Source organism: Nycticebus coucang, chromosome 18, assembly GCF_027406575.1.
Source record: "Nycticebus coucang isolate mNycCou1 chromosome 18, mNycCou1.pri, whole genome shotgun sequence".
Taxonomy (NCBI): domain Eukaryota; kingdom Metazoa; phylum Chordata; class Mammalia; order Primates; family Lorisidae; genus Nycticebus; species Nycticebus coucang.
In genome coordinates this window covers 25,257,947-25,282,542 of record NC_069797.1, presented here as the reverse complement: position 1 = coordinate 25,282,542, position 24,596 = coordinate 25,257,947, and the positions used below count along the sequence as shown (strand labels likewise).

The following is a 24,596-nucleotide window of genomic DNA, read 5'->3' as shown; positions in this document are numbered from 1 at the left end:
ATAAAGCATGGCCAGTACAAAGCCCATGAATTTTAGGCCTCAGACAGCCTTGTTATTTATAGCCTCTCTGAGTCTCTGTTGGGAAGGGGAGGAGGAGGAGAAGAGATGGGCCATCCACGCTGTCTCTAAGGTGGAGAAACTGAGGGGATGACTCAGCATGGGCCTCTAGGTGTCCCCACTGTGGACCTCCCACTCTGATCCAGCTTCTCCATCTGTAAGGTCATGAGGGCACAGAATCCCTCTGCATGAATTCACCCTCTGAACTAAAGGTGGGGACCAAATCAATGGTCTCTGAGATGGGTTTCCACTCGAGTGCTGGTGTGGGGATGTGGTTACGAGTTCCAGGAGACACGGAGGAGCGCCCAAACCTGCACAGACGCAGGCACAATGGCCGCAGAATCATGCTGAGGGGCTTCTGTGACTGTGCATGTGAGCTCCTGTCCTGCCCTGTCCTGCACCCCTGCCTCCTGGCCGCCCACACTCTGACCCCAGCAGAGCCTGCAGGAGGGCTGCCTCTGTGAGACCCATACTTGCCACTGGGTTCAAAGCAGCTGGGCTCAGTGGGGCCTACAGGAGATCAACAGCTTCCAGGTGGGCAGCAGTGGGGAGGCATGTTCTTTCTGCCCTCGAGTCTGAGCTTCCCTCCTCTCCCCTGGTGCCCAGCCAGGCGATCGCTTTTGCACTTGCTGATTGCCACCTTTGCCATGCCAGGCTGTGCCTATCCCCAATAGCTGTGGGCAAAGTGGCAACCTGAACACTGCCCAGACCCTGACCCTCATTGTTGACTGTGACAGGCCCTTGGAGCTAATCACCTCAGCATCAGCCCACACCTGCCCCAGTGTCAGCCCTCCCTCAGGAGCTGGCACCAGAGGCTGACCAGCCCCTTGACCCATGACTTGATGCTCAGAACTCATGAAAACAGGCTGCCCTTGGGGTTACAAGGGAAAAGATCTGTGAGAGTATTTTGTTTTTCCTGAGGAGGCAGCCAATCTGGGCTGGAGCCAAGATGCCATGATCCCTCTCAGCATTTACTGGCTGTGTGACCTGGGTCACTCCTTGTCCGTCTTAGAGCTGCAGACTCCCAGCTACATTTAAGCATATGCTGAGAGTGGCTTTCTAGCCCAGGCCAGATTCTCATAGGCTGGGTCTAGATCCACACATGTCCAGTTCCAGGGTCTGAACCTTTTCCCCAGCAGCTTTGGGGTTGGGGGAGACTTCTGTGAGGCTTGTCTCTCAGAAAATGGGCAAAGGCCACCCAGGAGTCAGAACATCAGCCTCCCTTCCCTGGACCTCCCCTACCCAGAGTCCAGTGGCTTCAGAGGAAGGTCAGAAACCTTGTTCATGACAAATATGTATCATATCCACAGGTGCCCATCAGGGTGTTGGCCAGTGAATCAGACCCCAACCCTGCCCTTGGCCAAGTAAAGCCCACCTATGGGCAGAAGAAGGGATTCTGTCCCTCAGAAGCCTGCCAGGAGGTGGCTTTGGGGCTGGTAACTAGGTGTGTGGGAAGGGAGTTCTAGGTGTAAGTTCTAGGTTCTAGTTCAAGGTGTTGTAGTGGGGTAGAACGTGTAATGATTCATGGAGGGTGTGGTGTGGCCAGAGAGGAGGATGTGTGTTGTTGAGCAGGGAAAAGAGACCTGAGAGACTGGCTAGAGCCAGAGGGGCTTCAGATGCCAGCTGAGGGGACGAGCTTCCAATCCTATAATCCAGGGTAGTTTCTTCTGACTCAAGTGCATTCTCAGGTTTGGGTTGCCAGGCAGGACAGGTGGCACTTCCCGGGACTGAGGTACAGAAGATGCCCATCCAGGAGTTTATAGGATGCATCGTCCAAGGTGGTTTGGGGCAGGGCAGGAGCTCTGGGTCTGGTGGTAGAAATCAGCCAACTCAGACTCCAGCTTTACTCAGCTCCCACCTCCTGCCTCTTTGTGGCCAGTTGCAATGGACTGAGGTCACAGGTGTGGATCCATGAAAGCCCAGGAGAGCCCAGACATTCGGGCTAGAGTGGAGGTGTCTAGTCAATAGAACCCATTTTCCTGCCCTACTCAACAAGGGCACTTGTTGAGTAATCCCAGTCACTAACACTGGACTTGTTTGTTGGGAATGTCAACAGCAGGGAAAATGCTGCTCGGCAGGGCAAGTCCTCAAACCTGATCCTGCTCTCATGTATAATTACTCTTCCCAGACACACGCTGCGTTCCAGCTCCCAGGTATCATCCTGGCATGCAAGTGTGGCTGGCCGTGTGTGTTTGTGTACCTGCATGTGCATCTCTACGTTGGTGTGTGAGCATGTGAGGGTTTGTTTATAAGATATTTATAAAAGCTCTTTTTTGACTCTGATCTAAAACTTGGACGCTGAGCATGCATATCTAGATTCTCATATCTTAACCTTGGACTGTTCCCCTAAAACACCAGACATTGGTCTGTCTGCTTCATTTCCTGAATCGTTCGACTTTCCTCCATACCTGGGAGGGCTTGTAAGGTCGTTTGATCTAAAGCAGCCTCTAAAGACAGAACTGGCAGGAGGCAGGCAGAGATCGTTGGAACCACCCTTTATCTCAATACGGGGAGGGATGTGCCAGCCTGTGCCCTTATCATTATTTGGGTTGTGGGGTTGTATGTGACAGAAACAGTTTGATTGCCTTAAGCACAAAAGGGATTTATTGGAAGCATATCAGGAATTCACAGAATTGATGAGCATTTTGGAGATTCAGAAGCCAGGGTTCCTGGGCTATCCTATGTTGGGATCTTTGCCAGAGCTTAAGACATTTTATCCCTGTTATTTTGCCACTCTGCTCAAGATTTGAAGTCCTGGGCAAGACAATCCATTTGGGTTAGCTTAAGTTCTACACCCATGACTTGATTTATATATCCATTAAGACCAGGAAACTAGGTTGCTGTTAGGAAAGGGAATGAATTCTGAACATCAAAACAAAACAAAACAGCAAGAAAGAAAAAAATGGTAAATAAAACGATGACAGTATTTGGTACAATGATTTGGGGCAGGCCACTGGCCTCTAAGATGCAGCCTTTTCTTTTTTTTTGTAGAGACAGAGTCTCACTTTACTGCCCTCGGTAGAGTGCCGTGGTGTCACGTGGCTCACAGCAACCTCCAGCTCTTGGGCTTACATGATTCTCTTGCCTCAGCCTCCCGAGCAGCTGGGACTACAGGCGCCCGCCACAATGCCTGGCTATTTTTTTGTTGCAGTTTGGCCGGGGCTGGGTTTGAACCTGCCACCCTCGGTATATGGGGCCGGCGCCCTACTCACTGAGCCAGAGGCACCGCCCAAGATGCAGCCTTTTCATGGGACAGGGAAGGGATCGGACTCAATGTCCTTCCTTGGATTCTTCATTTCTGATAATTTGAACCCATGATCAGAGGAGCCTGGAACTACTATAATTTAGAAAGTGTTAAATATGCTCAAATGATAGAACAGGAACTTCTGTATTAGTGGGGACTAAGAGCCATCTGTTTTGAGCAGGAGAGAGAGGCAGAGAGAAGCATTCTGAGCAAAGCTCGTGAGGCTGCCCAGGCTAGGGGGTGGAAGGGGGTTCCAGCAAGTCCTCATCTTGGCAGCAGCAGAGAGGAGGTGCCTTCTCCCCACCTGTGGGAGGTGACCTTCCAGGAAGCCTGATCAAAAGGTGGAAGCAAATGGCAGGTGGAAGCTAATGGTGGGTGGATTCAGTCAGGAATAAAATGCCTTTTTCAGAGAGACCAGGAGAGGAATCTGGCTGGTTTCTGAGTCACTCAGAGCAACAGACACATGATACAAAACAACACACATTTCCTGAGCACCTGCTAAATGCCATTTACTCATGCAATCAACAAACATTCTCTGAGCATCTCCTCTGTACTGGAACATGGCGATGAATCAGACAGGGTATGGGCCCTAGAGGATCATGATCTGTTGGTGTGTTTGTGGGTGGATTCTTCGACAAACATAATTAGCATAATGGATTTGGTGTGATAGAGGGATGTACAGGTTGCTTAGCAGCCCACAAGAGGAAATAACTGATTGTTCAGGTGGGTCAGGGAAGGCTTCCTGGAGGAAGTTGTGTCTATGCTGGGTTCCCGAAGGACAAATGGGAAGAGTGTGAGAGGCAGGCCCCACAGGCAGTGTGTGCCTAAAGGGTAAGGGGAGGGGGTTGCACGTGTGACGCTCTCCGTGGTCCTGAATCATCACTGTGTCCGTGGAACAAGGGCTTTTCTAATGAAGGGAGGACAGGGACTATAGACAAATGCCCCAATTCTTGCCACTCCCTCAGGCTCCAGGAAGTATAATTAATTACCATAAGTGAGTTCAGCGAGCTGCATGTTCAAAGTGATGGAGGGTAATTGTGAGACATGGTTCAGGATCTGAGGCTGGAGACTGTCATGTGAAGGCTCTTGGAGATCGTGTTAAAGAACTTAGATCTTTTAAGCCCTATGGGCAGTAAAGAGCCACAGAAAGGCTTTGTGCAAGGTAGTGATGGGGTCCTATGTGTGATTTAGAAAGTTACTGGCTAAGCAATGTAGAGAAAAGACTGGAGGGGGATGTGGGAGCAGGTAGTTTTACAAAGGTCCGGGTGAAGGTCCGGGTGAGTCGAAGAGAGTCTGATCTAAGGCAGTGCGCAATGGGGATATGAAGAGATGTTAAAGAGAAAAAAAATCAGCAGGCTCTCGATGTGGGAGTTGAGATAGAAGGCGTCCCAAAGGACTCCCAAGTTTCTTGCTTGGTGACAATGTGGATGATGGTGCTATTTGTCATGTGGCTGATACCATTGTCAAGAGCTCAGTGATACCGAGATGGGAACAGGTCTGGGGGAAAGATGATGAGTTCTGTTTTCAATGTGCTTAAGGTGTGCGTGGGATGTGTGGGGGAATGTGCAGCAGACTGAATATGGATCTAGTGCTTGGAGATGAGTCTCCATCTAGGGATGGAGGTTGTGGTGTTGTGAGCACATGGAGGATCATTGAAAGTCCAGGCCTGGGTGAGAGGCTGCCAAGGGAGAAGGGAAGCAACTGAGGCCTGAGCTCTGGAGACACTTCCTGTAGGACGATGAGCAGTGGGAAGGTGCAATGAGCTCCCAGTTACCAGCCATGGGGGAGCTAGTGCATTGTAAGCCAGACTTTCTCAGAGTGGTGCTGCAGAGCTCTAGATTCATAAGACATTCTGTGGTTAAGTACTCCTGGGAATATGGCAGCCTATACCTCTCTCAGGGAGACTCGGAGTATACCCTCTTATGGTAAAGTCTATGAAAAGTTCCTCAGTAAGGAAATCTGCTTCTCTGTGTTAACTCCATCACTTCCCAAATATACTTGCCCTGGGATAAATGGCCATTAATGTCCTGCACCCTATTTGTTTTGAAGTTATGGTCTAGACCTAATGAATAAATATCCAAGGCCCCTTAGCCATTACTGAGTTCAGCCTCCCATTATGCTGATGAGGAAACTGAGTGCTGCAGAAGCTGAGAGGAGCACTGTGGGGCCACTGAAGCAGCTCTGGATTAGGGGGAAGACACACCTGGGTCTAGTCTAAATGCTGTAATTTGCTAGATATGTGACCTTGGGCAAATTACTTCCTTTCTGTGGGCTTCTGTTTCTTCATCAGTGAGACAGAGATAAGAATCCTACAAGTCCTGTGGCTGATGGTCCTATGATATTGCTGCGGATTCTCAGAAGGCCACTGTGATCTGCCCAAGGTCACATGGGCAGAGTTCCCCTGGGTGGCCTCGGATGACAGGTGATTAACAGGCAAGGACAGGGCTAGGAGCTCCATGGGACTAGATCCAGGCTCCATCAGTAATACTCATAACTGGCTAACCGTGCCGGCAGTGTCCACTTGTGGGAGGTTGTCCAGCTGTGGAACTATGTCTAGCAGTGAAGGAGACACAGCTGTGGCTCTAAGCTGAGCCCCAGGGTCTCCTTCCCACATCCCCAAACTCATCGTTTCAGCCACAGCCTTGTCCAGCAGGACACTTTTAGCCCTTGACTGGTAAGGGGAGCATTCTCTTTCCATGGCCCTCCCTTTTCACCACTGGGGAGTTCTCACAGCAAGAAAGAGCTCCCCATGGCCCTGCTCTTAGTGGCCCCTTATCCCACATAAGCACCTATTTTAGAGATTGCCTTTAATCAAAATCCCAGCAAAACTCACGTGGTGGGAATAGATGGCTAGGTTGGTGGCGGCTTAGAGGTCCCCCAAATTTGAAAGACTCTAAATTCCATCCTCTTCCTCTGCTTTGGGACCTCCCCAGTGGTGAAAAGGGAGGGCCATGGAAAGAGAATGCTCCCCTTACCAGTCAAGGGCTAAAAGTGTCCTGCTGGACAAGGCTGTGGCTGAAAGGATGAGTTTGGGGATGTGGGAAGGAGACCCTGGGGCTCAGCTTAGAGCCACAGCTGTGTCTCCTTCACTGCTAGACACGGTTCCACAGCTGGACAACCTCCCACAAGTGGACACTGCCAGCACGGTTAGCCAGTTATGAGTATTACTGATGGAGCCTGGATCTAGTCCCATGGAGCTCCTAGCCCTGTCCTTGCCTGTTAATCACCTGTCATCCGAGGCCACCCAGGGAACTCTCCCCATTTGAATTTGCAGGCCTGAGCTCAGCAAGCTGGAAAGAGCAGCAGGCAACTTTTAGAATGAAATCTGTTTTCCTAACCCTCCCGTCACAGCCATTCATACCCAACACGCTGAAGCATATTTTTAGTCACTTCTTAGAATTTAAAATACACCTCGAAGGCGCCAAGAAACACCAGCTTGGGGATTAGCTCTGCTCACAAGAGACAGTGGGGAGGGATGCCTTGTGCTGCGTCACTTATTGGCTATGCCATGACTCACTGTGGCTGACAGTTCCATGAAATGCACCTGCCAGTGGACTTGGGGTCTGGAGCAGCCTGCAGTGGGGAGTGAGCTCCCAGCCCTGGGGGAGGATATCAGTGCACGGAGGCAGCTCTAACCCTGCCACCAACTAGCAGTGTGTTTGTAATAGGTCATTTCCATGCCCTGGGACCTGAACAAAGAAGCTACCCAACCACTCTCCACAGAAATCAGAAATCAAGGGCAGGTGACCACTCAAAGACTATGAGGCCATTTCAATCCCATCTTCCTACCCCCAGATAAAGGAACTGAGAGCCAGAAAGAATAGGCATCTTATTCAGAATTGTGCCACACACCAGAGAACAGCTGGGCTAGGACACAGACTCCTGTCTTTCACTGAGGGCTGTGTACACACACCCCTGAAAACCTGAAGCTGGGGAATATGGCCCCTCAGGAATGGGGGCCCCTTCTTAATGTCCTGTTTTAGTTGAGTTCCAGTTAGAGCCCTGGCTCTGCCTGCTAGGGGCTGCCACCCTGTGGGTCAGGGGCAGGGTCTGGGTGGGCACACAGGAATGGGTCCAGGGGTAGGTTCCGGGCCAGATGTGGGTTTCCCTGGGAAGATGAGCAACACAGTCTTCCAAGCAGTTTTGGTCTGGGTCCTGGGTCAAGCCCTCCCGGAACTTTTTGTATCATAACACGTGAGTAGTTGTTGGAGGCATAGGCTCTTCAACAGGCGCCCCTGACTCTAACCTCTCCCCAGGCTGTCCTAATACCCAGGCTAAAGCCCTCAGCCCTCTCTCAGAGCCTCTGCCAGGAGCCCACTCCCATGCTAGGGTCTGGGTGGAGGGTACTGAGTAAGTGCTGGGGAGTCCTACTTCCAGAACTCTACTCCCAGCTTCATAGCCCCCCGCAACCCCCTCCCACTCCTAGTAGGCTTCCGCGACCGCGCTGCTCCAGCGTGACTGCGCCCCCGTCGGGAGGGAGGGGCTCTGCGACTGCGGTCCCCTGCTACCCCCAGGGGCAGCACGTGCGGGGCGGGGCTGTGGCCCGAGCCTGGAGCTGATTGGGTGTGGGCCTGGTGGGCGGGGCCGGGAAGCAGCTGTCAGAGCCGCGGCGGCGACCGCGGCGCATCGGGCAGAAGGTTGGCAGCGCCGCAGCCCGGGCCGGAGCGCAGGAGCCGACGGGGGCCGGCCGGGATGGTGCAGCGGCGGCTCTGCGGCTCACGCACGCACTGAGCGGGCCCAGGCTGGGCCCCGCGCCCCCCGCGCCCCCAGCCGCCCCGATCCCGGCCGGCATGATGTGCCTGGAATGCGCCTCGGCGGCGGCGGGCGGCGCGGAGGAGGAGGAGGCGGATGCGGAGCGACGGCGCCGGCGCCGGGGGGCGCCGCGAGGGGCTAGCGGTAGCGGTTGCTGCGGGGCGCAGGGCGCAGGCGGTGCTGGAGTCTCGGCCGCCGACGACGAGGTGCAGACGCTGTCGGGCAGTGTGAGGCGGGCCCCGTCCGGACCCCCCAGCTCCCCCGGCTCCCCCGGCTGCGCAGCTGCTGCCAAGGGCCCCAGCGCGCAGCAGCCTAAACCCGCCAGCTTGGGCCGCGGGCGGGGGGCAGCGGCCGCCATCCTTAGCTTGGGCAACGTGCTTAACTACCTGGACAGGTACACCGTGGCAGGTGAGCGAGTGCCCCATCCAGCCCGAGGGCAAAGAATCCCCCTGCCTTGAGATACTCCAGAAAGCTTTTGGTCCCAGGCCCCCTATATCCAAGCCTTACGTGGGGGTCCCTAAGGGCCCTGTGCTCAGGCACAACTGGGCAAGTGATGCCTCAGTGCTCCACGGGTCCAATCCTGACCTCCCCACCCCACGCCCAATACCCAGGGCCAGGGGTTGGAGGAGTCCCCACCCCTGGAGTAGCCCGCGCGTCCTCGCCAGCCCTTGACGTCCCATCCGTTGTTCTCTTCTCCAAGAGTCTCCGCGTTCTTGTCTCCGCGTTCCCTCTAGCCGCTGCCTCAGGTTCTTGGGCCTCTCCTCCCCTTCCCCCAGCCCAGGCTGTCTGTCCGTCTGTGGCCCGTCAGTTCCTTCCTTTCTTCGCTGCCTCCACCCCCCTGCGTGCGTGCGGCGAGTGCGCGCGCCCCTTGCGGGTGTGCGCCACCGAGACCGAATGTGTGCGCGCGTGGCGGCGCGGCGGTGTGTATGAGCGCGTGGCTGACAAAGACTCTGGGCTGCGGGGAGCGGAGGGAGGGGCGGGGCGGGTCCGTGGCGCCTGGGGACCCGGGATGCGGTTTGCAGCTGGCCTGAAGACGCCTCCCCCTACTCTGTGGCGCTTGGGGCCTGGGGTAGGGGGCAGACCTCTGGGGTTAGAGAGGGCTGGCCTCATCCCCCGTGAGCATTTCTGGGAATCAGCCTTGGGGATGGGATTGGAGTGGATAGAACAACTGGGTTCTAATTGCAGATTTTCCCCTAATGTGTTTGGTGTGTGACCTTGGGCCAGTCTCAGCTTGTTTTGGGGTCTGCCTGCCCATTCGTGACTGATTGATCCCTTTAGGGATCAATGTGGTTCTGGAATTGTTTGTTGTTCTCTGGCTCCCCTTCACAGCTTCTTAGAGGTATAGGGGTAGGAACTTGCCCTAGATTGAGCTGCTAATGGTGGGGAATGGTGCAGCCTTGGGAGGAAAGGACCCTGGCTAAGGTGACTTAGGTGGCGGCTCCCTGGGGAGGAGAACAGTGATGTATAGTTGGCATGCTGACCCAGAACCTGCCTAACCACAGCTTGGTAAAATCTGGAGCTCCTGAAAAAGACAGAGAGAGGGAGAGAGAGAAAGAGTGAGGGAAAGCAGGAGGAATTTTGGGTAGACTCCAAAGAGAACTTTGTGGTGATTGAGAGAACAAAGCCTTGGGGTAAAGCACGTGCCACCTGGGTGCCCTTTTCTAGGCCTCAGTCTCCTTATGTACTGAATAAGGTTTGAGTCTGAGAAGAATTCTGATGGGAGAGCAGAGGTATCCCCTTCTCTCCTACTTTCACAATGCCTTGGCTCCCCATCCCTCTGCTGGAGGGAGTTGGAGGAGGGTACCAGTGCCATCAGTGTCTGAGTCGATATGTCCCTAAGACACTCTTACTTTGGTCTGGGGAGAATGAATATTGAGCACCCCCAAGTGCACCAACCCCTGTCATGCATGTACCATGCTGCCTGAGACCTGGGAGCTTAAGTGCCACCCTGTGGGGAGAAGTTGGAGACTATCAGGGACCTGATAGTATCAGTGCAAATTAGGCTTCTGTGCACAGGACAGCCAGGACCCCTGTACAGCCCTCGTCCAAGATGGCCAGAAAGTGACCAGCAATGCTGGTGTTAGATCCACCAGTAAGCCTCAGCCTGGGAGGAGGTCTCCCCACCCTCTCTCAGTGAGAGAAGGAATGGTGCCACTTCTGGCACTGTAACACTTTCCAACTTGTTTTTTCCGGCCTCAGACCACCCCCTCTGATGTTCTCAGGGGAAATGACTCTGCCAGGGGCAGAGTGGCAGAGGGTGGAATCAGGGAGATTTGGCACTCTTCTGCCCTCATCTCTACTTGGGTCCCAGAATCAGATTGTCAGAATGTGGGAACATGATAGGAAACTTCTGGTGAATTGGCAAGGGGAGGTGGGAAGCGGTGGCTACCAGGGGTGTGGGACAGTACGGAGGAAGGCCCGGAAAGCCCTGTGCAAACACCCGCCTGTCCTGGCCCTGGGCGGGAGCTCATGCACCACCCCACCCCTGACACACAACATACACAGATTTCCTCTCCGGATAAGCCTGACTACCTCATTCTATATGGTAGGTTTTCCCATCCCCCCTGTTCCATGTTCAGCTTTTAGGCATATTTACTATCTCTATGGCAACTACCATGGCTTGATGTGGCTTGTGCTAGGGCCAGGGGTATGCTTATTCCAGGCCTGAGTCCACCTGTTGCTGGCTGGCCTGGCTGGGACAGAGGTGGGGATGTGGACACTTGGCTGCTCAGTCACCATTGATGTTCATGCCCACCTGTTCCCAGGTCACCCCCATCAAAGAACAGGAGCAGTCCCATTCACCTTCTTTAAATCTGTCCTTTAAATCTGTTTTTTCATGGTACGGACTGGCTCTGTTCAAGAGGAATATAATGCAAGCCACATAGCAATTTCAAATTTACTGGTAGGCAGATTAAAATAGTAAAAGAAACAGGCTCAATTCATTAATAATGTATTTTATTTTACTCAATATATCTGACATATTTCAACATGTAATCAGTATAAAAGTTATTAATGGGATATCTTGCTTTTTTTTGATATTTCGCATTTTTTAATGCCAAGTCTTTGAAATCTGGTGTATGTTTTCCATTTGCAGCACATGGTGATGGCACAGTGGGTAGGGGCCACCTGAGTGAATAATGCAGGTCCAAAGTGTTTGCTGCCGGAGTTCAAGTCCAGTCTCTTCAGCTTACCAGCTGTGTGACCTTGAACACATTACCTGTGTCCTCTGTGTGATAATTCCCCCATCCATCTCCAGGTTGTGTGGAATAAATGAGAATGTATCTAAAGTACCTGGGACAAGGCCAGACTCCTAGGAGGGCTTCGCAAATGTCAGCTGCCTTCTCTTTCATGCCCTCGCTCAAGCTGTGCCCCTGGCCACAATGCCCTTCCTGTTTTTTTCTGTTTATTACAGTCCCTGTTTTCAGGACTGCTTTGTGAACCCCTCCCTTCTCCACCAGAGCTGGTCCCCATCCTGGGAATTCTAGTAGCTTCTGCCCCTGCCCTAGCATTCCCAGTGCCACCCTGGTGATCCAGCTAATTGTGGCCTCTCTGCCTCCCCATGAGAACCTCCTGAGGGCAGCAGGCCTCAGATCCAGGTGAGGAGGGCCTGCCTCCTGTTCTTGCTGTTCTTTCAGAGCATTGCTTCAATTGGATGAAATTGAGGTAGCCCAGAAACCTCTTCTAAACCCTTGTCTCCACCTCCTTCCTTGTGCAGATGAGGACACTGCTGCCCAGAGAACAAAGGCACTTACCCGAGGTCACACCGCAGGGCAGAGCAGGGATGGAATGCCCCAGTGTGGCATTCTCTTGGGACCTGGGAGCCTTGGGTGGAGGTGGGCGTGTGCTCCCCACCCCTGGCCTTCTGGCCCAGAAACTCAGAGACTCTGCTGGGCAAGGCAAGAGCCCTCTGGGCAGAAAAATTTCAAGTTTAATTTAGCCCAGGCAGTTTGAACTCTCCAAGGGTACATGGCTTCTGCTCCCATGGCCCTAACAGCCCGGTAGTTACCTACTCTGTATTCTGGACCCACTCCTGGCTGCCAGGTCAGAAGGAGGGAGCCCTTCAGGTAGGGTCTCAGGTCCCCCCTTTCCCAGCTGTGCTTCCTGGTGCTAGAGCCCCCTCTGCCCCAGGCTCTCACTCTTCCCTCTGTAACATGGAAGCAGAGCTGAGGAGGGTGTAGGTGGCAGTATTTTGTTCCTGGAATCAGGCCCTGGAAGAAGGAGCTGGCCTGGGTCTAGTTTATGGTTGGTGAATGGCTATTTGAGAACTGAAGTCCTGCCCCAACTTCTCTGGGGCAACTGTTCCTTGCCTGAGACCTATTTTGTTTCCCTTTAATCCAGCCTCTGGCAGGCTGGGCACTTATAGTTGGGCAGGGTGGGGGTGGGTGAGGAGAGGCAGAGCTCTGCCCTGGGGGAGTCCTTTTCTGACAAAGAAGCTGAGACTGGTATCCATGGCAACTGCTCACTAATACAAACCCAGAAGAGGTACAGGGACCCAGCCCTGGGGACACAAGAGTAGTGGGGCTTGGGGGCTTCCCCCAGCAGCTGAGCTGGATGTGAAAGGAGGGGCTGCTGGCTTGAGGTTCATCTTCCTTTTGGGACATTTTTTGTTCCCCATCGAGTGCCCAGAGCTGACAGATGGGAAACTGAGGCCCAGAGTCTTTTACAGGGTCACCTGGATAGGTAGCGGCCAAGCCAGGCCTAGGCCTAGTGACTCCTGTGACTATATCTCTAAATAAGGTTAGCCACTTTAAGGCATAAACACCTCCCCTGCCCTGTCCCATCGGTGACCCTGTCCTCTTAGGTGTCTCTGGCCATTGCTCCGTCTACACTGTGGGGAAACCCCAGCTAAGGTCTGAGGGGCAGGGCATCCAGAGTGTCCATCTGAGAGGGTTAGCACCCAGATGAACCGCAGGGTGGCCTGGAAGCCAGCACCCTCATGACTAATTGCCAACGGTCCATTTCCTTGCTTCTGTTTCCTCTTCAGGTCACCTTCCAGCTCTTTCTGCCAGCACCTTCTCTGAGCTGTTGACTGGTCAGAGGAAGTGCTTCGAAACTCACTACCTTGGTCTGGGTCAGCTCTGGCCTGTGTCTTAGTTTCCCATTTTGTGAATGGGGCAGGAAGACCGCAGGACTGAAGGTTACAGTGTGGTTTGAGAGCAAGGATACCCTGGTCAGTGCTGCTTAGAGCAGCCTCATCCCTGCCCCGGACCCTTCTGCAAATGGAAGTGGCCTTTTTTCTGTCTGAGTGTGGGTCCTGAAATCTTGAAGGTAGAAGGGGGAGGAGAATGAGAGAGGCCACACTGGCCTCCCCCTTCTACCCTGGGCTTCTGGGACTGGGCTTCCAGAATGTCTCCTGAGTTAAGCTTCTGGTTCCTAGCTTTGTCACACTTTGCCAGCTTTGCTGTGTGGCCCAAGGCAGATTTTGATCCTTTCCGATCCCTAAATCCATGATAGATGATTTTGTCCTCTTGCTGTGGTCAAGGTTTTGCTTCCAACGGTACCAGTGGAACTTGGTCTTGGGAACTCTAGTCTCTGGTCCCTGGCTCTGCCACACCTCCCTTCTCTAGGATAACCAGCAGCCAACCTTGCTTTCTTTCCAGGACATCTTCCCTAGTTCTCTGGGCTGATTCAGTCACCTAACTCCTGGCTTCTAACTGCTCTCTGTTTTGCCTCCATCACTGCACCCATCCTCATACAAGGTCACCACTTCCCTTCTTGAGGGGCTGAGCCTGGTATATCTGTGACCTGAGTATGTATGGGGGGCTGGCACAGACTTAAGCCTTATTGTCCAAGTGACAGATTTGGCTTGACTCAGCCCTGCCTAACCCCAAAGTATATCATTCTAGGCTGAAAAGGCTTTGATACGTTTGGACAGCCCAGGTTGCTGAGGCCAGGGCTTCTCTGATGGTGGCTGGTGCTGTCCTTTTGTCTGGCCCTGGACTCACAATGAGCCTCAGGGCCTCCAGTCTCTGGGAAGGAAATGGGAGGAAGTGGTCAGCGGAGGTCCTTGCCTGCCCCGTCCTCAGCCTTGACAATGGGGCCAGCCCACCCCCAGGTTGGGCAGAGTGGCTTCTATATTCTCGGGAGGGCACAGTGACGGTTTTGCCCTATCTTTTCTATAGATAGGGCACTGAGGCAAAGGGCAGGTCCTAGGTCACACATTAGGAATAATGCACTTGTGGTGAGAGCTTGGTGACTAAGGAGAGAGTCCTGGCCTCCTGCCTTCTTCTCAGTCCTCTGCCATCTCAGACTTCTTGTTAGGGTCCCCCACACCCCTACTGGTAGTCCTATGTCGTCTTTGTGGTTCCTGCATTGTCAAACACAGATTTGCTGAACGGGGTTCTGGGAGGCAAAAAGTACCACTAGGCTTTGCAAGCCTAGGGAGGGGTGGTGTTCCTTGGTCACACAACCATTTCTAGCCCCCATGTGAGGACCTCTGGTGTGGATATTGAGAGGGGACTGGTTGCAGCTTCTCTTGGGGGAGTTGTTGGGGTGATGGCAGGGAAGAGCAGCCAGGTCTGGAGCATAGAGATTGATTCAGCCTGGCTCCTGTCTGGTCCTGCAGCCTCTGTCCCTTCACCTTCTGAATCTCATTTTCCATCTGTGTTGGGGGGAGTGAGTGTCCCTGGTCTCCTTGGCCACTGAAGCAGTACAGTGGGAGAGGGCTGAGGGTTTGTGGCCAGAACTGAGCCACTCTGAGGTCTCTTATCTCTTCCCCACTCTCTCCCCCTACCCGTGTTCCTGCCTTATCCTGTGTCTGTTGCCACATTGGCCACACCCTCCATGGGTCATGATAAAGCTGTGGCCACCTTGTCCCAGGCCCCTGGTGATCTTGGGAGTCATTGGGCCAGGCTAGGGCTGGGAAGGCTGAGCTGGGGAGGAGGGGCTATGCAAAGCCCCCAAATTGCTAAGGCAGAGTCTGGTTCCAGGAAATCTGGCCCCAAATGATAGACTAGAACCACAGGACAGAGGCCTGGCTGCCTGGCCCCACCCACTCTGGGCATAGAGACACAGTGGGGAGGAGGGAGGGATTTCTGAGCTCCAGGGATGCTGCTTCTCTAAGGCTGGTGGGGTCTATAAGCAGGGCTCTTGGGTGGGGTGGGGTGTTTTTCTAAGGGGCCGGAGCCTCATCCTCATGGTCCCTATAGAGATGATCGCTAGGCTGTCCTGACATTAATGACCTAGATTTGTAGGGTGGCGTAGGGGGTGGTTCTGTCTGGCACAGATAGAACAAATTCAATTGAGAGTCAGGAATGGACCCAATAAGGATGCGCTGAGATCCTGGGCCACTTCTCAAATGGCAACCTGAAGCTCAGAGTAGGAGCCAGATGGTCCCAAACGTTACTTAGCTTATACCTGGCAGGTGGGGGCAGGATCTTGCCCCGTGGAAGCTCAGAGGCAACTATGAGTATGTTTTCTTGGGCCCAGGTCCCTGGCTGAGGGACTGCCTTGGCTGAGTCTCTAGGTTGGCGTGGGTACTGGGGCCAGGCCTTGGTTTCCCGGCCGTAGCCACCAGAGCCAGGTCAGCACAGCCAGGCTCTCAGGCCTCTATAATTACCGGGGTGGGAGCTGCGGCCGAGTGCAGGAGCAGGGGTAGGAAGGACTCACAGAGTGAGCCAGCTCTGAGGCCTCCACATGGAGCCAGGGTCCCTCTGAGAGGCACTGGCCAATGGCAGTATAGCCAACCCTTCCCAATCCTTAGGCACTATCCTTCCAGGCATCTGCTCCCATTTTAGAAAAAAGAAAACTGAGGTGGGAGTTCTCTATGGTTTTGGGGTGAGTGACAACATTTGTGACATTATTGAGTACCTACTATGTGCTTTTCTAACCCCTTTATGTGGATGAACTTACTTAAACCTCACAACCACCATATGGAATGAAGCAGATCTTAAAATTAAGCCTTATTACAGAGGAGGAAACTGACACAGAGAGGTTAAGTAACTTGTCTAAGCACATACAGTAGAGAAGGTGGAAAAGCCAGGATTTAATCCCAGATAGTCTGGTTCTGGAGCCCATGCTGTTGAGAATTGTGTTAAGTTGCCTGCTACTCTGAGAAGGCTCAGGCAGGGTGAACTTGGGGTGATAATAACTGCACTTGGAGGACATGGTGGGAACGAGCTTGAGCACCAGGCAGCTTGTTCTGGCTGACTAGGCAGGAAGAGACCTCAGCATCACACTGTTGGGACCTTGCATCTGAGGCTGGCCTGAGCTGAGGGTACTTGAGGTCAGTGTTGGGGTTTCCTCTTACACCTTGGCCTTTTGAAGACTCTATGGTGTCAGCAGGTTGGGCCTTCTGGAAGAGGGGACAGGGTTGGGGGATAGGATGCCATGACTCCTGGGGGTGACTGAAGAACCAGCAGTGATGGGGCATCACCATGAGCATCTGGGACCAGCTGGATAGGCAAGTCAGGGTGAGAGTCTGTCTAGCTCTGGATGTACCTTTGAGGTTACACTTCACCTTCAGAGATGCCACTTCCACCTTCAGAGGAAGAAAGGCAGGCATCCTTGGTATGACCTTGGATCTGGGCGCTGGAGGATGAGGTAGATCGTAACAGGTAGAGGTAGGGCTTGGAGGCCTGCAGCCTGGGATGTGTGAATCACAGGGGCTCTCATCAGCCAGTGGTTTCCAATCACCTGGGCAGTGTATTTATAGATTCTTGGATCTCACTTCTACAGAGGATCTGATGTAGCTGATCTGGGGAGGGCCCCAAGCACCCTCCCTAAAAGTGATTGAGACGCTTACTCATGGGGGACTTTGAGGAATAACTGATCTTTTCAGTGTCTGCTTTACACTGGGAGACAGAGCTCCAGGGAGGTGAAAGGTCATAGCTAGTGGCATTTCGCTTTGCGTGGAGTGTACGTGTGTGTGGCAGGGGGACTATGGCTGGGAGAAGAGCTGGGTTAGGGCAGCTCTGTGCTTATTCAGGTGGCAATGGGGAGCCATTAAGTGCTACTGGGCAGCCATACTCAGTGAGCTAATACTCTTAGAACAGCAAATCACCTGTAGTAAATACCCAGCACGTGTTAATATGTGCATTATTGTTTGTCTTAGTTTTACTGAACCAGGGGTCTAGGGCAGTGGATTTTGAAGGACCCATGGGTGATTCTGAGGCCCAGCCAGTATGGATGACCTCTGGGCCACAGCATTAGCGCCTTGAGTTTGGAAACTGTCCTGTGGTCTCCAGAGCCCCAGCACAGGATTTGGAGCTCAGTAGGAGAGGGCCTGCTGCAGGAATAATGTGGGTGGGGCAATCGAGGCTGGAGGCAGGCAGCCCAGGGAGAAGGCTGGGTGGCAAAGATGGAGAACCACGAGGGGCACAGCAGTGGTGCTGCTCAGAGAATGGGACTAAGTGAGGAGGCATGGAGTCACAGCCAGGAGCTGGAACACTGAGGGCGGACAGAACCTGTGGGGTTGGGTTCTGGGAGTGATGGAGGGGAGGAGACTTTTTTTAGAAATTTTTGCTGTGGAGGGAGGACAGGAAAGAAGTGGCCTGGAGAGGGGACAAGTCAAGGTTGTCCTCTCTGCAGGGATGAGAGAGGTGTGTGGGTTGGGGTGTAGGGCCAGGAACCAGGGAGAGGCTGAGAACATAGGCCTGAGCCAAGGCTGAACCAGAATTCCTGTGAGGTAGGAGAGACGGTTGGCCTAGAGTGGGAAACAACTGGCCTGGGACAAGTGGTGAGACTCTGGGGGGCTTGGGAGGAGTGTAATTGTTATCAACAGATGACACAGAAAGTTCCAGAATGTTTTCTTGGGGGATGAGGTCTCTGTGGCCAGAGGAAGGTTCTAAATGTGGATTTGGGGTGGCTGCCTGGACAGGTCTGCACTGTGGCTAGGGGCTGCGGCCCACCTTACACAGTGCACGGCTGGTGGGGCTGGTGGGATGGGCTTGGCCTGAGCTGTGGGAGGCTGCTCCTGGGCGTGAGGCCCGTCCTATGACCCACGAAACCTCAGCCTCCAGTAAAGAGGCTAAAAATAAGGCTGTGGTGAAGGAGGGAGGGGGTGTGTGGGCTGGAGCCAGGCTGGAGCCCAAAGGAAAATCTGAGGCGACCGGCTGAGCTGCTATGACACACGCTTCCCGTGCCAGAGGCCAACAGGATCTCATACTCCTAGGGCCACGGCTGCCTCCCGGCCCAGAAGAGGGAAAACAAGCCCAGAGAGGCTCAGACATGGTCTGACCTTGGGCCTCACAGCCTGCAGGAGGCTCTGCTCCCTGAGAAAGTTCTCTCTGGACTTTTACCTGGAGCTTGTTCCTTGAACCCAAGGCTAGGTGCCAGGCAGAGGTAGTGTGAGGGTATCCAGAGTTACCTGTGTCCTAGGAACTGCCCAGGACTTCCCAGAGTCCTTCGATGCCCATCTGCATGTGGAGAAATGTTCCTTCCCCTATCAGGAGCTTGGTGTAGGAGGAAGTCCAGGGAGGCTTCCTGGAGGTAGAGGTAAATGCTGGTCCTTGAAGTCAGTGGATGGGGAGGTGGCCAATGGGTGGCTGGGATGTGCTGCAGGGAGGAAGTGAGAATGATTTGATTTGCTGTGGACATGTGATGTCTTCATGATGGCCATTTTTGACCCAGCCGTGTTCCCAGAAGTCAGCCTGTGGTTACTGCAGATCCATGTCCCTCCTCCCGGACTGTGGATGGGGACCCTCCTCTCACCTCTGACTCCACTCATCTTTTTGTCCATTCAACATCAAAATTACAATTGTCCTTGTTCTGGGTCCTGGAGATGACTCTCTATCACCCCTGCCTTGCTCATGGCCTAGAAGGGGATGAGGTGATACTCACGCATCTGCCTCTGTGTCTACCCTATGGACAGTCCCTGTGGGCTGGCTGCATGCGGGGCTCTGGGCTGGGCGCCAAGGCAAGGCACACAGAGGCAGTATGGCAGGAGAAAAATTTTGTTTTTTGCAGTAGACCTGGTTTCAGAACTCACCTGTGAAAATGAATGTGCCGTATGACAGACTAATTCATGTCTTAGAGCTTCAGTTCATGTGTGAAATGGGATAAGCCTAGATTAGGGAGGATGGAAATCTGTACCACCTATAGAGCCTTGCATAGTGCCTGGCACTTAGCAGGAACCAGTAACAAGTGGCTCTTAGCTCTGGGCTGCAGCAGGTCCAAGGAGCTCCAATCCATGTCCTTCTGTGTCTTCCCTGTAGTGGAACAAGTGCTCAATTGAGGATGAACAGGGGAGAGTGGGGGTGGTGGGAGGGGAGTAATCAGGGGAGATTGTCCCAGAAGAGGTGGTGTCTGGACTAGTCTTGAAGGAGTGGCAGGAATTAGCACAGCTGACAATGTGGTACCAGGATAGAAGAGGAAGCACGTGGGGCCGGGGCTGTGAGTAGTTTGGGGTGGCTGGAGTGTGGGGTGGAGGTGGTGTCCTGAGTAGTGAAGCTGGAGGATGGGGTTGGCAGGGCTGAACCTGCAGCCTACAGGCTCTGATGGGACTGTGAGCCACTGAGGCTGGGTCAGGGCACCTCACAGCCTCCGTTGGGTGGCCTTACCATTCATGGACCTAGGACCGGCCCCTGGCTTCCGCCTTAAAGGCAAAGCCACCAATAACCAAGCCTGCCTTAATAACCAAGGCGAGCTTGGTTATTAAGTCATTAACTGGGCTTACACAGCCTCTTCATTATGGGTAATTATGGTGAATTCACTCAGGGCATTAACAGGGAGGTGACCAGCTTCTCTGGGCTGTCAGGCTGCTAGGATCAGCTGCTCAGCATCCCAGCCTGGGAGGGACAGGGACATTCCATCCTCCTCACCCTTTTGGTGCCCCAAACCCCAGCTGTGGGATAGGACCCTAATATGCTTGGAGATTCTACTTCCCTGTTGTGTGACTTTGAGCATTTGGCTTGACCATCTATGCGTCAGTTTCTTCGTCTGTCAAGTGGGATCATAGTACCAGCATGTATCATTCAATGATGTGAGCCATCATTATTTTTAATGCTGTCGTTATCACCATCATCATGAAGAGCTCTGGGAATCCCCCCAAAGCATCACCTGCATGGAGGGCTTCCAGGGGCAGGGCCCTGTCTCCTCTTTTCTCACCTGTCCCTTCTCAGTGCAGAAGTTCTGTGGGCAGGGAGGCTCTGAGTTGTGGCCTGTGTCCTGCTGTCCTCAGAGATAAGTTGAGGCGGGGGCCCCAGGGCCTCCTCAGGAGCTCTGGCTGAGAGCTTTGAGAGGTGGGAGGGGTCCAGGGTTCTGCTGGCCCCACCATGCAGTCGCAGCTGTCTGTTGGCAGCTGAGTGGTTTCCAGGTGTTCTCCCCTTTGACACGCACAGCCCTGATGTGAAAGCAGAGGTAGCTGGGACTGGGGAGCAGGCGTGGTCTCCAAGAATCCCCTTGCCCCAGGGAATCAGACCTGGGCCTTGCCTGCTGCCCCTGCCTCTCAGCTCCTGTGTCCTGCTTAAAATCCAGATGACAGCTAGGGTGAGCGTGTGTCTACACACGCATATGTGTTTGTACACATGTTCAGGTGAGCCAATGTATGTTGCTGTAAGCAACCCCTGCCCACGCCCTGACCAGGGGCTCCCTGAAGCTCTCAGGGCTCCCCAGTGCTATCTGGCTTTGTGGTACTTCCAGGGGCGGGGATCATGTCTGCTGTTCAGGTCCTAGCACCTGATCCAGGCCTGGGCTACAGGTGGGCAAGGGTGGCAGATACGTAGCGGGCTGCGCACCAGAGTGTGTGACCACATGGAAGCCTCGCCTATCTCTGCCCCCCAGACCCCTGCAGTGTGAAATGAGGTTTGGGATCCTGTCCCCAGGCTGAGCAGGAGAGGCTCCTTGAGGACAGGAGGGAAGTCTGGCCAACCTGGGCAACATGGAGGTTGCAGCCTGCCAGGAGTATTGTAGATAGAGCCAAGTTGAGCCCTGCAAAGTGGGGAGGAAGGCCAGGCTGGCCCCGGGTCACCAGCTGGTATGGGGCAGTGTGGACATCCAAGGGTCAGACATGGCCTGTAAGCACCTCTGTCTCCCTCCAGGCGTCCTTCTGGATATCCAGCAGCACTTTGGGGTCAAGGACCGAGGCGCTGGCTTGCTGCAGTCAGGTGAGGCCCCTCCCCCACCTTCGACCCTGCCCTGGTGTTGGCATCTTGGTCTTCCTCCTGTTGGCTGCCATTCTCTACTCGGTCTCTTCTCCAGCCTGGACTGCCAGATAGGGTGTGAGCTTTGCACCTCTACCCACTAATGAGACCCATGAATGGTGCCACTTTTCTGGGCCTCTGCTTCTTTTCTTGTAACAAAGCAACACCTACCCTGTGGGGCGAGGGGCTATGGGAGATAAACAAGAGTATAGACCAAAAACCCAAACCCATGCCCATGATGGTGACCCTTCCTTTGGATCTTGGGGCCTTTACTGGGACTTGGTGATTTGGGTTCTGTCCTGAGTCTGGTGAAGGGAACTCCTTAAGTCAGTGAGTTGGGTAATACTAGCAGAGCCTTGGTGACCCTGTTCCCATCTCTTGCCCTCATCTCCTCCTATCACCATCAACCCTGGGAATCATCTCCTTGATGACAAGGTGAAAACTCTACCTGGTCAGCTCCAGAGTGGTTTCTGAGAAGCTGGGTCTTAGTCTTAGACTTGGGCCTGCGGCTCTCTGCCCCTTTCTCTTCTGGCCCCAGCATCTGATGGGTGGCCAGGGGCAGGGTCTGAGTCCCCGGGCTGCTATAAGTGGGGCCTGGGCAGTGTGTGAGGCGCAGCCTATCAGCACCCCTTCTGGCAACCATGTCTCCCTTGTCCCTGCCCTACCCCCACACAGCCCTGTTGGGGCTGAGCTTCCTCCTGGACTTCCTCCTGGCCAAGGCCATGCAGGCTGCTCCCTCAGCAGGTCCCCTCAGGCCTAGGGAGAGATGCAGTCCAGTGCTGTAACCCAGGGCTGAGAGTAAGAGGTCTGGTCCTGACTTGGCCCCAGCCTTGCTGTGTAGTCTGGTCCCTGCTGTCCCTGGGCCCCTGGCCCTCGAGTCCCCCCTGGTTGTGAGATGTGTGGGGGAAGGCCTATGGCCTGCATTCCAGTGGTAAACCCCTTCTCCGGACTTCCTGGGAGGGAGGGTGGAGTGAATTGGCCCTGTCCAGGAACCTGCCTGACCTGTCTAGGTGGCATTCCAGAGTGCACAATGCCTCCAGAGCTCACAGAATGCTTGCCAGGCCAGCTGTTTTTATATCCTACAAGGGGGCTTTGGGGCCCAAAAAATGGGGATGTGATGACTCTAGGGCTCAAGGAGGCCTGGTTGTGTAAGGGGGGCAAGGCTGTGTGGTCCAGTATCTTTTGGCAGACATCACCTGGCAGACATGAGTCCAAATTCCTCCCCTGCCCTTTCTTAGACCTTGGCTGGAGACCTCCTTGGAGACCTCCTCCAAGTCACCCTGCCTTGTAGCCTGAGATGGGTGCTTCTGGGCTCTGTATGTGAAATGTCTAGCACTTAGGCTGGGAAGGTGGATTTCAAGCCATCTCAAATCCAGGTGGGAGTGTGGGAGGGGGTGGGCCACCACGCTGGCCAGGGAAGGGCAGCTGAGGAGTCTAGCTGCCCAACCCCCACCCTGCATAGCTCCTGAGTCACTGGGGACCTGGCCTGAGCCTCATCCCAGCCTTGCTGACTGATCTGGAGTGAGGCTATACTCCTAGCCCCATCCATTTAACCCCCACTGAGCCAGGTCAGGGCCAGCATAGCCTCCTAGGGAGTGGGGCAGTAGTGGGGTGGGGCATCAGCCTCAAGGCAGTTGTGAAGGTCCCTGGTTCCTTGTGTGGTTATGTCCCTCCTGGCTTCTAGGCTCATGAGAGGCCATGCAATCCCTGCTTATCCCTGATGACCCGGCTGGATGTGGGCAAGTCACTCATGGGCATCATCTTGCTGATTCTTCTAATAACCCTGCAGGGTCCTTTGTGTCAGCTTCACTTGCCAGATGAAGAGACAGAAGTCAAGTGAGGGAAACAACTTGCTCAAATGCTCTCAGTGGAGAGTAGCTGGCCTGGAATAGGGATCCAGGCTGTGCTATGCTTCCCACTGGCTTCGGAGATCTGAGTGTCTGGCCTCCCATTGTCCCCAGGGTAGGTGCCTCTGGGCCATGGTGAAAATTCCCAGCATTGTCAGAGACCCGCTAGTTCTTACCCATGGCCCTTATCTTCCACCTACGCTTGCACAGCTGAGATGGCTCCTTTGAGCATCCTCACTCCTTCAGCAACCTAAGGCAAGAAGCCAGTTGAGCTAGACCAGTGGACAACTAGGCAAGTCACCTAATTGGCATGTGCTCCAGGCACCTATGTCTCCCCAAGCCTGATAAGGCCAGAGCCAGGTGGAGGGCGCCAGCCAGGTGTTGGTGCTCACCCAGATCAAAGGGCCAGGGCTGAGAGCTGGGCTGCCTGCTTATTTGTGGGCACCGGGGCTGCTGGGCAGGAGACAGGGTGGCGGGGGGGGTGACTGGGGGTTAGGCCTAGGGCTGCCTCTGCTGTTTCCCCTTGGGAGCAGACATGAAAACTGGCTGGGGAAGAGCTTACTTTCAGCAGCCCCCTTGTGGATTGCTCCCAGCTTAGGCCTGGCCCACGTTGCCTGTAGGAGGCATAGCTCACAGCAGAATTATAGCTTTTGGGTCATGCTGTTTTGGAAAATCAGGATCCCTCGTGGCTCATACCTAAAGGGGCAGCTGTCATTGAACCTACTGCTTGGCAGGCTGGCTCTGCCCAGATTCTGTTCTTGCCCTCAGATAGGTTCCCTCTCTCTATGGGGGGAAAAGGTATTATTCAGTCACCCCCAAGGGACACGGGGATGGTAGATGGCAGAGCATGTGCTCCTAGCTCTGGCTGGTGGCAGGTGGAGAAGTCTTCTTTGAGAAGGGGACATTTGAGTGAGGCTTCAAAGTTAGAGTTTGTTTAGGGGACAGGATTTCTAGTCAGTGTGTCAGGTTGAGTAGGAATATGAAACCCTCTTTCCCCTCAAAGGTAGATAAAATATGCCAAGAAAACATGTTTAAATTACATAGTGGAGCTTGAAAGCTGAAGCTAGTGGGGAAATTCCCAGGTGCCAAAAAGCAAAGAGCTGAACTTAGAAACTGGAGTGTGAGCTGGAATTGAAGCCAAGTGTTGACACAGATATATAGAAGCTTAGGGATCAGATATATAGAGCCTTGTTACAGTATTTTTAATATAAACATTTTTTATCATGAATACTTTTAAACATATAAAAAGTAGAGAATAGGTGATACCCATAGCTCAGTGGGTAGGGTGCTGACCACATGCACCAGGGCTGGTGGGTTCGAACCCAGCCCTGGCCTGCTAAAAACAAAAAAATAGCCGGGCATTGTGGTGGGCGCCTGTAGTCCCAGCTACTCAGAAGGCTGAGGCAAGAGAGTGGCTTAAGCCCAAGAGTTTGAGGTTGCTGTGAGCTGTGATGCCACAGTACTCTACCGAGGGCAACATAGTGAGACTCTGTCTCAACAAAATAAATAAATAAAAATTAAAAAAGTAGAAAATAGTACAACAAACTTCCGTGTACTCATCACCCAGATTCGCCACCCATTCTAGACTTGGGGTTTCTTACCTGTGAAGACTGGGCA

At 53.8% G+C, this 24,596-nt stretch overlaps 1 protein-coding gene across 5 annotated transcripts in view; it reads left to right on the top strand.

Moving 5' to 3' along the window:
* Nucleotides 1–7,887: 7,887 nt before the first annotated feature.
* SPNS2 (SPNS lysolipid transporter 2, sphingosine-1-phosphate) overlaps nt 7,888–24,596 on the top strand; it is a 38,335-nt gene continuing 21,626 nt past the window's right edge. Inside the window, exons 1-2 of one of the 5 annotated variants that reach the window (XM_053568751.1) lie at nt 7,888–8,461; nt 21,031–21,096. In XM_053568751.1, coding sequence (XP_053424726.1) covers nt 8,092–8,461; nt 21,031–21,096 — 436 coding nt within the window. In that variant the 5' untranslated portion in view covers nt 7,888–8,091. Of the gene's footprint in view, nt 8,462–8,496; nt 8,974–21,030; nt 21,097–24,596 lie in introns of those variants that run through there. The other 4 variants (XR_008375507.1, XR_008375510.1, XR_008375508.1 and 1 more) reach the window with 4 other exon arrangements.